This window comes from Lottia gigantea, assembly GCF_000327385.1.
Source record: "Lottia gigantea unplaced genomic scaffold LOTGIsca_36, whole genome shotgun sequence".
NCBI classification, from domain to species: Eukaryota; Metazoa; Mollusca; class Gastropoda; family Lottiidae; genus Lottia; species Lottia gigantea.
In genome coordinates, this window is record NW_008709220.1 from 2019563 (window position 1) to 2033484 (window position 13922).

At 35.4% G+C, this 13922-nt stretch overlaps 2 protein-coding genes across 2 annotated transcripts; both read left to right on the forward strand.

Annotated features, from left to right (window-relative positions):
* Nucleotides 1-5416: 5416 nt before the first annotated feature.
* Nucleotides 5417-5950, forward strand: LOTGIDRAFT_162891 (hypothetical protein; the record flags this gene model as incomplete). Its single annotated transcript, XM_009058909.1, has 1 exon — nt 5417-5950. The coding sequence occupies one exon, from the start codon at nt 5417-5419 to the stop codon at nt 5948-5950; it is 534 nt and encodes a 177-aa protein (XP_009057157.1).
* Nucleotides 5951-12569: 6619 nt separating this feature from the next.
* Nucleotides 12570-13897, forward strand: LOTGIDRAFT_162892 (hypothetical protein; the record flags this gene model as incomplete). The annotated part of the gene is made up of 2 exons (XM_009058910.1): nt 12570-13143; nt 13770-13897. The coding sequence occupies 2 exons, from the start codon at nt 12570-12572 to the stop codon at nt 13895-13897; spliced, it is 702 nt and encodes a 233-aa protein (XP_009057158.1).
* Between the last annotated feature and the right edge of the window lie 25 nt (nt 13898-13922).

The window sequence follows — 13922 nt, forward strand, 5'->3', positions numbered from 1 at the left end:
AACTATTATTAATGTATTTTTCTACATCTCAGTTCGCCACATTTTATCTGGGGTGCCGCAGTGGATCAGTGAGTTTGACCCTTGGTAGCTAACTTGACAGTTCAGGGTTCAGTCCATGCATTTTGGACCTTTTGGGGGCATGCCTATTCCTGTTAGTCCATGCCGCATTCGAATCGGGACTAGAATGCTGCTAGTTACCCTCGTATATTGAACGGGGATCGCTATATATATGAAATAGTTGTTGTTTCCGCTCAAATGAAGCAATGTCTATTTTTAGTATCAGAGCTACAAATTATTTCATCCAGTTTGTGAATCTATATTTTATAGTAAGTGGCTACTGCATAATTCTTTTTTTTACATGTATCATAATAAAACAACTAATTATTATTCATGAAATATTGTTATGAGTAGAATATTTTATTTTATAGTGGAAACTATTTTTTAATTTCACAGCGAATTGACCTCTACGTTATTCTACCAAATTAATATCAATCTTCAGACAGAGTTGTCTGTTCTTACCAATATTACTGTCTTCCTTTCATGGTTGAGTCAATGTTCAACTCACGGAAACTAACGAAAATTGGCGAAGGTTGAGCCGATTGCCTAAATGATAGTGGACCGATGTATGTCTCAAATGACTAGTCGATACTTAGGCAACCAGACCGACATGTACTAATCCCTTGAACTGGATTAATATTTTACTGGTTTACAGTATCAAATCGGAGAGATAAATATTGTCTATATGGACCCACTCCAGTAATTAATTTTATGCTAATGATTGTCCTTGCTATTTTTAAAAATCCTCTTTCTCCCTTCCTTTTGGGAAACACGGAGAGATAGTCATTGTCTATATACAGCAAGAACATCTTTCCCCTGAAGTCCATCCCAATGACCAACAAATCATAACAAAGTTTTCTACTTACGGTTTAGTTTGTGTTAGTTTCTGATATGTTGTCTCGATTTTCGCAGGGTTTATATTGCTAATGGTGAAACATAATTTGCTCGTAAAATTGTTAATTGCAAGAGTTGGCCAACCCACTTTAGAATGTTTTTGTTTACCAGATGCATAGCACATGGATATGGCGTGTGGGTTGTCCTGTTTTAACCACCGTGGGCGACTCGTGGGTGAGTAATCTGTTGGCACCTGAATACAGGATTAAAGTTCTCGGACGAACGCGTGGGATGATGAAACAACTTTAAGGGACTCTGGTAAAAATAGAAAGAGTGACGAAGACAACACATAAATAATTCTGACCACAAAAATTTGTGTCAAAGAAAGTTTCCTGTAGCTTTGAGTATCAAAAAGATGTTACAATCGAAGTATCAAAATTTCAATAACAAACAATAACAATAAATGGCAAACGTATAACTTCCGGTTAAGTCGTCAGATAAACCGGGTTGGAAAACTTACCAATGCAAACAGAAAACGGGAGTTCAATAGCATTCACATTAGTAGGGCGTGTGACCACCCAGAGCTTCAATACTCTCCGTTACACACAAAAAGTTAATTGTCCGATAAAGTCACGGGGGATTGCTCGCCGTTCTTCCCAGAGGGCCTGGCCAATATGCTGTGGGCGTTGTCGCTGACGAACACGACGGTCCATGATAACCTGAACATGTTCTATGGGGGACATGTCGAGGAAACCTGCCAAGGCGCGTTGATATTGTTGACTCCACGATTATGATTCTGTACAGGGTCTTGCGTTGTCATGCAAATACATGGTCCACCGTGTGGCTTTTGTTGGAGAAATGTCAGACGTTTATGTCATCGATTTAACGCTGGGTTATCAAGTTGTCCCATCCTTATCTTAGATGATGATGTTGAGTTGTGAATGACTATCCTCCGTTCGGTCTAGTTTCTATCACCCAGACTTCTGTGGTCTACAATAAGCGTACACACTAAGTTGAACTGGGGGATCGAGACTACGGCATGGTCGTTTAACGGAATGTTTTTTGGGTTTTTTTTTGTCGGAGCAAAATACTCGCAAACCTGCTTTTGTATCGGTGTTTCTACCGTTTATATCTGTTTTTTTATAACTGATCTGGTTTAATGTAACCAATCGAACCTGTGTTTGGGTTGAAAACTTTGTCAATAAAATACGAAAACTTTCCACGCCGAATTTTCTTTAAAGTATGGTGACCCATAAATGCCAAGTTTGATTCGATAGACTCAATCGGTTGTAAAGAAATGAACAAGCCCAGATTTATTGGGGGACAACCGAAGGTTCTTGCCCTGTGAGCACAGGTTCCACAATACCATTCCAGAGTTTGTTCCTACAAACGTTAATATTGTGTTTGGGCAATGTTATTTGGATGGATAAGTTTCGAACTTGTATATATTTCATTTTGTTAAAAATCACTTTTAAAGCGGTGAAGGCTCTTTTGACTTTTGGGTTTATTTAATTGACCAAAAACGAAACAAACACGAGGGCTTTGAAAAAAAATGATTGGTCTAATGAAGATAGACAACGCCATGCATTGTGCACTGATGGTAATTTTGCCAGGACAGCGGCATTAGCTTAATCTTTCCGATGTCCAGCTGTTGAGGGATCTTTAACGTGAACAGCCTATTAATCGCAGCTATTTGTGAACGGATTTAAATGCCGAACTTTTTGTGTGTCTAATACGTAGGTTTTCAACCACAGAGACATATCCCAAGGTTTGGGACATTTGCCCTTATTTTAGGGGACATCTGATGTGTCACAGCCAGTCACAGTCTAAGATTGCCAATGCCGTACGGTATCAAATGTCGAACTTTTTATGTGCCTAATGCAAATATAACAATCGGTACATCTGAAGATCGACATATAAACTAGGTCTAAGCCAAGTAATTTGTTCATGAGGTAAGGTTATTCTCAATCAGACATAGTTATACTTTCATCTATCAAAGGTATTTAGTATAGAATTCCCTTTGTTATTCTTACAATACAGATTATATATCACTCTCTTATCAAACTCTAGAGTTTACCAAAAGAATATCTAAAATAATAGAGGGTCTGTGTTAAAAAGAGGTTTTTGGTGCCCCCTTGAAGAATTGGGCGCCCCTTGACTTTCCGTTGCTGGTGGGACAAGTGTCCCCGACTAAATAGTCTAATAAATGTTTTTTAAACTGATCAGTATAACGTATGCAAAATATCATCAGAATAATATTGCAATGGTATACCGGTAGAGGAAAAACTACCATATCGTATTTTTTTCTCTTGATGAATAGTCATATCGCCTACGCACTGTGTAGGTATTGCTACGTGGAGAATCAAGAAGCAAAAAATTCGAAGCAAAAATCTGCAATTTAATTACATTGCGCAGGTTTACATTTACATTTTAAGGACATAAATTTCTAGTTTTAAGTTGGTGTTATTTTACTTTATTGGCAAACATAAATTATGGTGAATAGAAAACTAGAAATATTATCAATATAAGTTACTCAACATGTGCATATAAAATAAATATTATGAATTTCCTGTTATATTCCCTGAAGTAAAATTTCGTACATTATTGGAACTGATGGTTTGAGCTCATATTATATCCAATAAAATAGGCTACAATTTCTGGAAGGGAGGTTGTTTATTCCAAATGAATTCCTACGCTTGATAATCTTTAAATGACATTTAGAAGAAGAAATAACATAGTAAATAAATAACAACACTAATATGAATAAACTACTCCTTTCTTTTGGTCCAAAAGCAGACAAAACTACATGATAGAAAAACAAAATGAACAAAAAGAAAAACTCAAACACTACAACAAATGCAGAAAAACAGGGAGTAGAATAGATTCAGTGTTTAAAACAACAAGCACCATTCTCACAGTAGGAGTAATAGTGGTAACAGCTGTAACTGGTGGATTAATGCTTCTAGTAATTGTTCCAACTGTATTAGCAGCCTTCACGGCAATACAAACATCAACTTGTGGATTAATCACATTAGGCGTTAATAAAAAGAAAACATTAATCTTAAATGGATACCTAAATAAATTATTTATATTTTGTGAAAGATCTAAAAACATAACTATTGAGGAATTACAAGAATTTAATGAAATCTTAGACAAGTTTCACGTAGAGATGTCATCTGTAAAAGACAAAATAGAAAGTTAAAATTAAAACATAAGATAAGAATGGATAAAATCGAAATAATACAAGACGAGACATCCATAACAAATGTGCTATTTTCCAATGCTTTCCATCTCTAATATATTTATAAAATTTAGAGGACGGATAGAGTTCGATGGAGAGGTATATAAGCATGACGAAATGAAATACGTGGCCTGGAATGCCGAAGCTTATCATACATTCAGCAATCGTAGCTGAAAAATCTGGAGCTTCTGATTGGTATTTCACGGGAAAAATAATTTTACTTAGAGACAATTTCAAAAAATAAAATGATCAGAGATAATAAGGGCAGTGGGACAAGTCTACTTAAAAAAATAAACGCATATATAGGTGAAAATCGCTACATACCAACCAATAAACATTGCTTCATAAATTGTGTCAATCGTGTTTTGAACAAAGATTTAACAGTAAAGAGAGTTTTGCTAACAGAAAATCATTTACAACAGATGAAATGGATGAAATATGTAATATCTTAAAGGATTATAGTGAAACAAATCACAATAATATCATTGATTTATTTAAATCAAGCACAAAAGATAAAACGGAAGTTAATTCAAAAATTAAAAAATAAAATGCACTAAACTAATGGCATTTGATGCTAACGGTTTGTATGCCTCTGACATGTCAGATTTAATCAGCGAATATCTTAAAGCGGAAAGTGGAAGACCGTTTCTACCCGATGAAGAAGATGAATTTGTTTAGATATTTAATGAACAAATATTCAGATCTAGAACGGCTATTTTAAAGGTTCGGTTTGAATATCCTAAAAACATGTTCTTCCAACCGATACCAACTAAAGATAAGATAACTTTTAAGATCAGAGAAGGCGGTAGGGAATCTGGTATTAAAATCAGGTTTAGAAATGGGCTCTGTACAGATGTTTTAATGTCTGTTGACATTCAAGAAATAGTTAAAGCTGGTGGAAAAATAAAGAGAATATTAGGTATAGCATTTGAAGAAAAACTTCAAAACACCACCTTATAAGAGATTATATTTTAATTTTGAGAGACCTAAGAAATCAATGTACAAGAAAGAAGGCAATATCGTGGATAGTAATTGCATGAAATTATTAGGTAATTCCTTGTATGGTAAATCTAATCAGAAAGATATAACCACAACGAGATATTAATGGAATGAATTATCTTTAACAAAAAATTCACATGTAAAAAGCTTTCCTAAAGTAAATAGACCCAATATATCGTTGAGATAAATGAAGAAGAAAAAGAATTTGACTGTACACCTCCTAAATCTACACGACTAACACCTAGTCATTTGGGATCATTCGTATTATCTCATAGTAAAAAAACAATGAATAATTTTATTCTTGAAATAGATGGATTTTATAAACCTGAAATATACTATACTGATACTGATAGTTTATACATTTCGTCTAGCAATTGGGATAAATTAAATAAAGCTGGGTTGGTGTCCGAAAATGATTATTGTAAAAGAAAGAATGACTATGGAGATGGTGGAATTATTTTCGGTTTGTATTTAGCACCAAAAGTTAAATATAATATCAATTTGATTTCTGATGTTTTACAAGAAAAGAAAACGTTTAAGGGATACTCTAATGATAACATAACTGTAGAAGATTATATTAAATTAGCTAGCGGGCATGATGTGAAGAATGAGTTTAATAAAAGATGGGAAAAGAGTATTACTGATGGAATAGTTAATCCAGATGAAAAACAAACTAAAAAATTTAGAAGTTATTTGAATTTTGTGAAGGGAAAAGAACCAGATGATGAAGGAATCATGTGGCCTTACAACCACAAAGATAAGATGAATTTGATGATTTCGATTATCTTACAAATGTATCTAATGATGATGATCCGTTAGAGTAATTTCTTTTACCAAAATCTATAAACCTATTTTTACCATCTTTGATTTCCAGATTTATATCTTTAATCATAAAGGAATTAAGTGGTAAATAGGTTGTTTGAAATGGTTTCTCTACAATTCTATAACCAAAGGGAACTGTGAATGTAGGGATGCTGTAGATAATCTGACGTTTGTGCTTAATGAAAAATCCACCATTTATCAAATTGCAATGTATATTTATCACATCGATATCATTCTCGATATTAGCTTTGTGTTGGTGCTAATGTTGATTCATTATTTGAATTTGAATATTAATTAACCGTTTTCGTCTAACCCACTGCTTGCAAGATGTTTTTCTCCAGGATATCTTGCCCACGGAAAACCAGGACAAGAGCCCAATGATTTTTGTATATCTGAACCAAAATAAGTTTTGGAGTGTGAGCGACTATCATTTTTATCCTATGACTTTAAACCTTTTCCTTTCTTTTCTTCTAATCTGCTGTTTCGTAGTTCTCTTTTTGTGGTAATTCTTTCAACTCGTTGCTTATACTAACTCCTGCTTTGGCTTCGGATGAAATAAGTGATTTGTTGTTTGAAACAAAGCTGGCTACTTTTGGATTTAGAGAAGTTAGTGCTGAGATGAAACTATCTCCTCTATAATCTGTTCTATATCTTTCCCCTTCGTGTTGTTTTATTAGAGTCATCCTATTTTTAAATGAGTTAATTTGAAGATAAAAAATGTAGGGTATATAGGTCTTTTTGGGGGGGGAACTTATGGATTGGAAGCATTTTTCCCATGGAATTAAATGAAATGGGGAAAAGTGCTTCCAATCCATAAGTTCATATACTATTCACGTTTTAAGACGTCACTCCTGGAAGCTTCTATTGATATATATATGCAGTTCCCCTCTAGTGATAAAACGCCCTAGTTTTAGTGGAATTGCAAGAACAACAGACGTCGGAATGGAAATTGAAATGGTGCAAATTGATGCTACCATTGTCCCCAATACACATAAAAAAGTTTAAAAACCTTTTAAAAATCTTTTTAACCCTGATCTTTATACATTACACCAAATGTTTACTACATAATGCACAATCAGTATTTTAAAAAGGAAAAATTATTTCGGCACCTGATCTATTTCACTTCTACATTGATGATTTCTGATTTATTTATATGTTACTTTGCCTAATCATTCAATTATATTTGCTATTTTCGTTGGTAAAACTATCATAACACAAAATGTCAAAATAAATTGACTTTTGCAATACAGTGGTGTAACCTATTTTCGTGCATATAAGGATTTAACACCGAATTTCGTCAAAGTTAAAAAAACAGAATTTTTTTTTTACGACTTAAGATGTTTCCTCAGATATTCTACAAAATAATTAAAATTGGTTTGTTTCGATTTTCTTTATGAATCCTTCACTTTGACCCATATTTCATGAGCAACCAACTCGACAACGGCGGCAAAATGCGTCACCTATTTTCGTGTACAATGTTTGATCAATAAATAGGTCGAGAAAAACACGTTGTATGGATACCAAGGGATTTAATTAACTTCTCTCAGTATTTAACTTTAATATCAATTCATTATAACTAGTGACAATTCCTTCAAAAAACAATGATTAGGTAAAACAAAAAATAGTTACTGACAAAATGAAATACGTGGCCCACATTGTGTTCCATAGAATTTTTCTGCTGACACGGAATCCGCTAGTTCATCACGTGACTTCATTCGTTGGACTACATTCTAGCAGATGACACTTGGAATTCCGATTATTGCTTGGGATTATAAGGAAATTAGGTTGATTGCAACGTGTGGTAATAACTGAAATCCGCCATTTTGTATTTGTCAAAGTATACGTTAATTTATTTTACCTTGTTTGAAACTACTGGATTCATTCTACTAGCTGACATTGTACAGATAACTCATGTTTATCAAAATAAGCAAATGCAGAGATCACGCAAGGTCGCACATGCCAATTATTAATCATTTTCGGGGATGCACGAAAAATAGGTTGGCACGAAATAAGGTTACTTGATTGTAATAGCCTAGACCTGTAATTTTTTCATATTTTAGGATCCGCCAATTTTCCTAACGTAGAGAATTACCCAGTTACTGACTCTGTGGATAGGTAAAAACTCTATTATGAACACATGAAAATGCAAAGATAGTTGTAAAAAATAACAGTGATATTTCTATTAAAAGTATTAGAAATTCCTTACCTGATGAGTGAGTTATGCCTTATGGCATGGATTGTTTAAAACGTCAGACATATCGTGGAAATCTCCAAATTTGCAAATCATTTCTAGTGTACATTCCCCAGCTGTGTACCAGCCGAAATGACACTCTGCGACATTAGAGAGCTTACGGCGAATCATTCTTCATTTTTTTGTGCCATCTCGATTTGTGAAAGAAACCAATGTAAACATTCAGAATGTTACATTGGGAGTTACCTGCCCTTGTTTTGGGAGTAAAAATTCTTTAACAGTCACGTGGTGGTCGTATAAAATTGATCTGACAAAAGCGAAATGACAAAAGAGAAGATGCATCGTACAATTGTTAAGTGTAAAAGTGTAAAACAGAAGATGTTTTTCCTTCGTATTTTTCAAAATGAATAAGTGGTTTCATCATTGCCTTTTCTCATTCGGTGCTGATTATTACTGGTTGCTGGTGACAGGGTAAACAATTCGAGAATCAAATGGCCCAACGGCAGTGGAAAGTGTTTTTGGTTGGCTTATATCCGGCCCTGATAATTCTCCGCCCGACAAACATGTAATTTCAAATCTTATCATCAGCGGCTCTGCCGACCCTCAAAGTACTGAGGAATCTAATATGGAATTAATCGATGATTTGAAAACATTCTGGGATACTGAGGCAATCGGCATATCAGATAAACCTACCCAACTGGAATAATGTTTTTGAAAGATATTACAAAGTTGAGAATAGGCTATGATGGTTCCGCTAAGTCAGAGCCTGCTCCAATTTCTCTCAACAATTGCTCAGACAAAGGACCAAATCCGAGACTACTTATATTCGACGTTTTAACCAACTTTCGATCTAAACCAGTAGGATTAATCGCCGATATCGAAAAAGCGTTTCACCAAATCATCATTCATTTAAATGATCGAGACATGCTCGATTTCTATGGTTTAACGATATAGACAACGATGATCCAGAAATAGTTTAATATAGATTCCAACGATTAGTCTTCGGATTGATTTCCAGTTCAGCAATCTTAAACTGTGTGATCAATCATCATGTGGCAAAAGTAGATTACCAAAACAGTGATTTTATCAGGCAACTTTCAGACTCTTCATATGTTGATGACTCCTCTTGAGGTACCTGCTCCACAGAGGAAGGATTGGAACTTTACAAACCATCAAAACAAATAATCAAAGACGGTGGATTCAATTTGCGAAAATGGATTGTAACTCGAGAAACAATCAACGCCTGTGAAGATCCATGAAATCTAGACTCAAGTCAAGCACAATCAGAATCCAAAATATTAGGATTAACATGGAACATAATTGAAGATGAATTTCGTTTCGACTTGAACGAAGTTTTAGATTACATTAAGACACTCCAGCCTACAAAGAGACCTATACTCAAAGTATCGTCAACGATTTTCGGCATAATTTGAAGATACGGATTCCACGATGTCTTCCTCCTACAGAATTGAAACCAATATTTTCCGAACTTCATGGCTTCAGCGACGGACCAGAAAAGGCGTATGCCGCAGTGGTATATTTCAGAACAGTTTTTGACAACGGAGATGTCAACAAATATGAAAATCCATTTCATCTGATAATATCACAGAAGCTCAAAACCTTTGGGTGAAGCAACTTCAATCGACTGTTTTATTAGAAGAACTTTCTAGCTTACAATTTGGTCTGTTTCTTGACATCCTCATTCTTCAATGTCAAGGACAAATAGAAAAATCCGTTTAACGAGTAAATTCAGTAAACATCCCATCTTTTTACCAGCATATCATCATTTTACAAGACTCATCATCCAACACAGGTTTAAATTTTGCAGACCCACTATTTCGGATCTTAATACTACGTTCAAAACGTACGTGTGCTTATTTACCTGCTCATCTACCAGAACTGTTTATTTCGAGCTCACAACAGATTAAATGTCAACTCCTTTCTTCAAGATTTTAGATGTTTTGCAAGTCAACGCGGACTGCCAACTCAACTTTTGTCTGACAACGCAAAGACTTTTAGAGCAGCAGCCAAAGAAGTCGTCAAAATAGTCCGATCGGATAATCAATAAACAAGTTTCATGGGACAACATCGTTGAAAAGGCACCTTGGTGAGGTGGCTAGAGATTAGTGCGGAGCCTAAAGCGATGTATGAAAAAAACCATTGGTAGTTCATCTTTAACTTTCATCACCGAAATAGACACAACACTCAACAATCGCCCAATCACCTACGTATACGACGACAAGCCAAATGTCATTTTAGGCTCTTAGATAATTTCTGTAAACTTTGGCAAAAAGAATATATTTTGAGCCTACAAGAGACTACTACAAAACAGTAGTATATGTCTTTTCAGATATTGCGCATCCAGTTTGATCCGGTTTTGAGATGGCAGGTATATGTCTTTTCGGATATGACGCATTTCACTTCTGCGCATGCGCAGCTTTTTCATGCGTCATATCCGAAAAGACACAACTGTTAAAATGTATTATAACAGACTCCCCAAACTGTTAAAATGTCTTATAACAGACTCCCCAAAACTGTTAAAATGTATTATAACAGAGTCCCCCAAACTTTTAAAAATGTATTATAACAGACTCCCCAAACTGTTAAAAATGTATTATAACAGACTCCTCTAACTGTTAAAAAACTGTATTATAACAGACTCCTCCAAACTGTATTATAACAGACTCCATATAAATTACCCAAACCACAGACAAGAATCACTATAATAATACAGTATAAAATAACCGCATTAAAAAATAAAGATGTCTTTAATTTTAAAACACGAACAAAAAAAATTCGAAGGAGACGGTTTCTTCTCTGCGCTATCATCTCTCATCCCCAAAGTGACCAACTTTGTCTCAAACAACAAATCCCTCATTTAAATCAGAAGTGCAAGCTCTTGGATCTGTGGCAAAATCAGGAGTAAATATTAGCGATGCAGTGAAAAAATCTGACGAACTTAAAGAAATGCAGCTAATAAGAGATCTAAGAAACAAGAGACTAGAACGACAAGCCCTAGAAAAACAAGGAAAAGGGTTTAAAATCATTGGATAAAAATGGCAAGCAAAAATTACAGATTGGATCCAATCTTTCAATTGTATGATCCGATTCAATATTCGTTCAACAAGAAGAAAGAGGATTACGTAATCATCTCACCATCGGTAGGGGCAAAGACCCAAATAAACGACGGAGGAAGAGTTACCTTTGAAATTAATTCGTTGTCCAATTGGTTGTTGCTTTCCGATGCCCATTTCCGATGCGATTTCAAAATCAAAGACACAGAATCGAATTCCACAAACCAACACGACTTTAGAAAACAACTTCTTTCCGTCTTTATTCAGCGAAATGGTTTTGGAAGCTGGTTCAAATTCGATAGAGACCATAAAACACCCCGGCGAGTTTGACACAATGTTGAAAACGGTTGTGTATCCCAAAAACTACGATTCAGTTTCGGGATGGATTCCCGATGTCGGTGACGGAGAAGTTTTAAAAGAACCGGTCAGAACTGTAGCAAATGACGCAGACCTTGCTAGGATAAGGGTAGTTGCTGGAAATACACTGGAAAGAGTGACTCGCGGAGTAAATCACGGATTTGAAAAACGAGCGCTTCAATACAACAATGTTGTCGAGAACAACAGATGGGGTAATTACGTAAATTGGAAGTATCCTTTATTTGGTCTCTTGGAACACAGAAAGGTTTCCATAGCTTTACCGTATAAAATTCATTTGCAAAGAAAAATCAACGACAACAAGATATTCTTTGGTGAAAACAACTCTGACGCAAAATTGGAAATAACGAATACCCAACTTTACATACCGGTAATCACTCCTTCCATAGAAGTGGAAACAAGAATATTCAACTCTTCAACCAAAGACATCAAAATTGCTTTTCTTCGTCGTAACACGGTAGGTAGCATGACTTTAACGGGAGAATCCACCACGTGGCCAATCACCAACACCGTCAAACCAGCGAGATATCTAATGGTCGGTTTCAAAAACTTGCCAGACTCTCAGACAAACAACAACATTTTCAGAGTGGCATTGAACCATACTCAAGATCTCATCATTCGCAAAGTTAAAGTCAGATTGAACAACGATAATTATCCCAATCAACCTTTGACAATTGATCCTTCCAAAAAAGATTACAACGAATTGTACAGAAACTATAAAAACATGTGCGAATTGTTTGGAAATACGCCTCAGTTTAGATACACAGATTTTTCACTCAATCATCCAATCTTTTGTTTCGATCTGTCAGCTCATCAAGAAGATCTTTTCAAAACAGGGGTAAACATAAATATTCACATCGATAAAACACAAGGAGATGTAACCGGCTACCGTTTATTGCTGGACGAAGCAAAACATTTGATTAAAATATCAGATAGAAGAATGATAAGAATTGAATAAATAAAACACCCTTTAAAAATGAAACCAGAAACTTTAGTTCTGAAAATAATAGAAGCTATCGAAACGAATTCGCCGACTCTAATAACTTACAACGGTAAAAAAGTGCACATAACCCAAAAGATTATCGATAAATACAAACATTGCAAAGTCAGAGACGATATAGACGTGGAAAGAATTGATCAGAATTTAACTAAAAAAGGTGGATTTTTACCTTTCTTACCTTTAATCTTTGCAGGTTTAGCTGTAGCAGCCGCAACTGTTGGTGGGGCTGCTGGGATAGCCAAAGCTGTCAACGGTAAGAAAGCTGAAGCAGCTGCAAACGCCGAAGCACGCAGACACAATTTGGCAATGGAAAGAGAATCACGAGGAGGTTCGGGAGTAGGAGATATATTAGGCACGGTCAAAGAATTCGGACAAAGATTTGGCGGAGAAACCAAGAAAACCGTTAAAGAGGGATTAAGCAAATTAATAGATAATATCGACACCGGAGAAATAAAAGTCAAACACAAGGGCAACGCCATATTTTTTAAAAACATACGTTCGGGCGAGGGAATCTTTCTTTCAAAGTATAAAGGCCAGAGGGTGATTTTTGGTACGAAAATGTAATAAATAAAAATGGGCAAGAAATTCAAACATTCGGACATATTTCCTAGCAACCCCATGCTCATGTGCATTTGCGGATCTTCGGGTTGTGGAAAGACTTACCTCACTTTTAACATGTTGACAACACCGAACCTTTTAGATTTCGGGTCTCTGTATATTTACACGACTACTCCCGAACAATCCTATTACCAGTTTCTCAAAGCTTTGGAATACATCTCGAAAGAAGAAGTTAAAGACATTTTTCACTACTACAAAAGCAACGAAGACTTGCAAGAGAACGCGGAAATAAAAGACATTTTAGACGGCTTTATATAAGAAAAGAATCCTTCTCTGAAACCGACCGACGTCAAAGTGTTTCTGACTAAAAACGTCAACGATTTAGACTTGTCTAAAATCGACAACCACCGAAAGAACTTGATTGTCTTTGACGACTGCGTGGCACAAAAAAGTCAAACCGTCCAACAAGAATTCTTCACGAAAGGAAGACATCACAACTGTCACTGCATATACCAATCCCAATCCTTTTACAGAATGGACGCCATGTTTATCAGAAAGAACGCAAATTGTTTTTTATTATTCAAATTAAACGAAAAAGATTTATCTCAAATCATTCAGTCGATAAATCACGGAATGGACAGAGACGCGTTTGTAAAGCTCAATGGAGAAACCCGGATGATCATGGATATGTATTTGTTAATACTAGAAAACCTGCGAGAGAAAGAGTTATGATCGACATATGTTAATTTTATTTTTTTAAAAATGACGGAT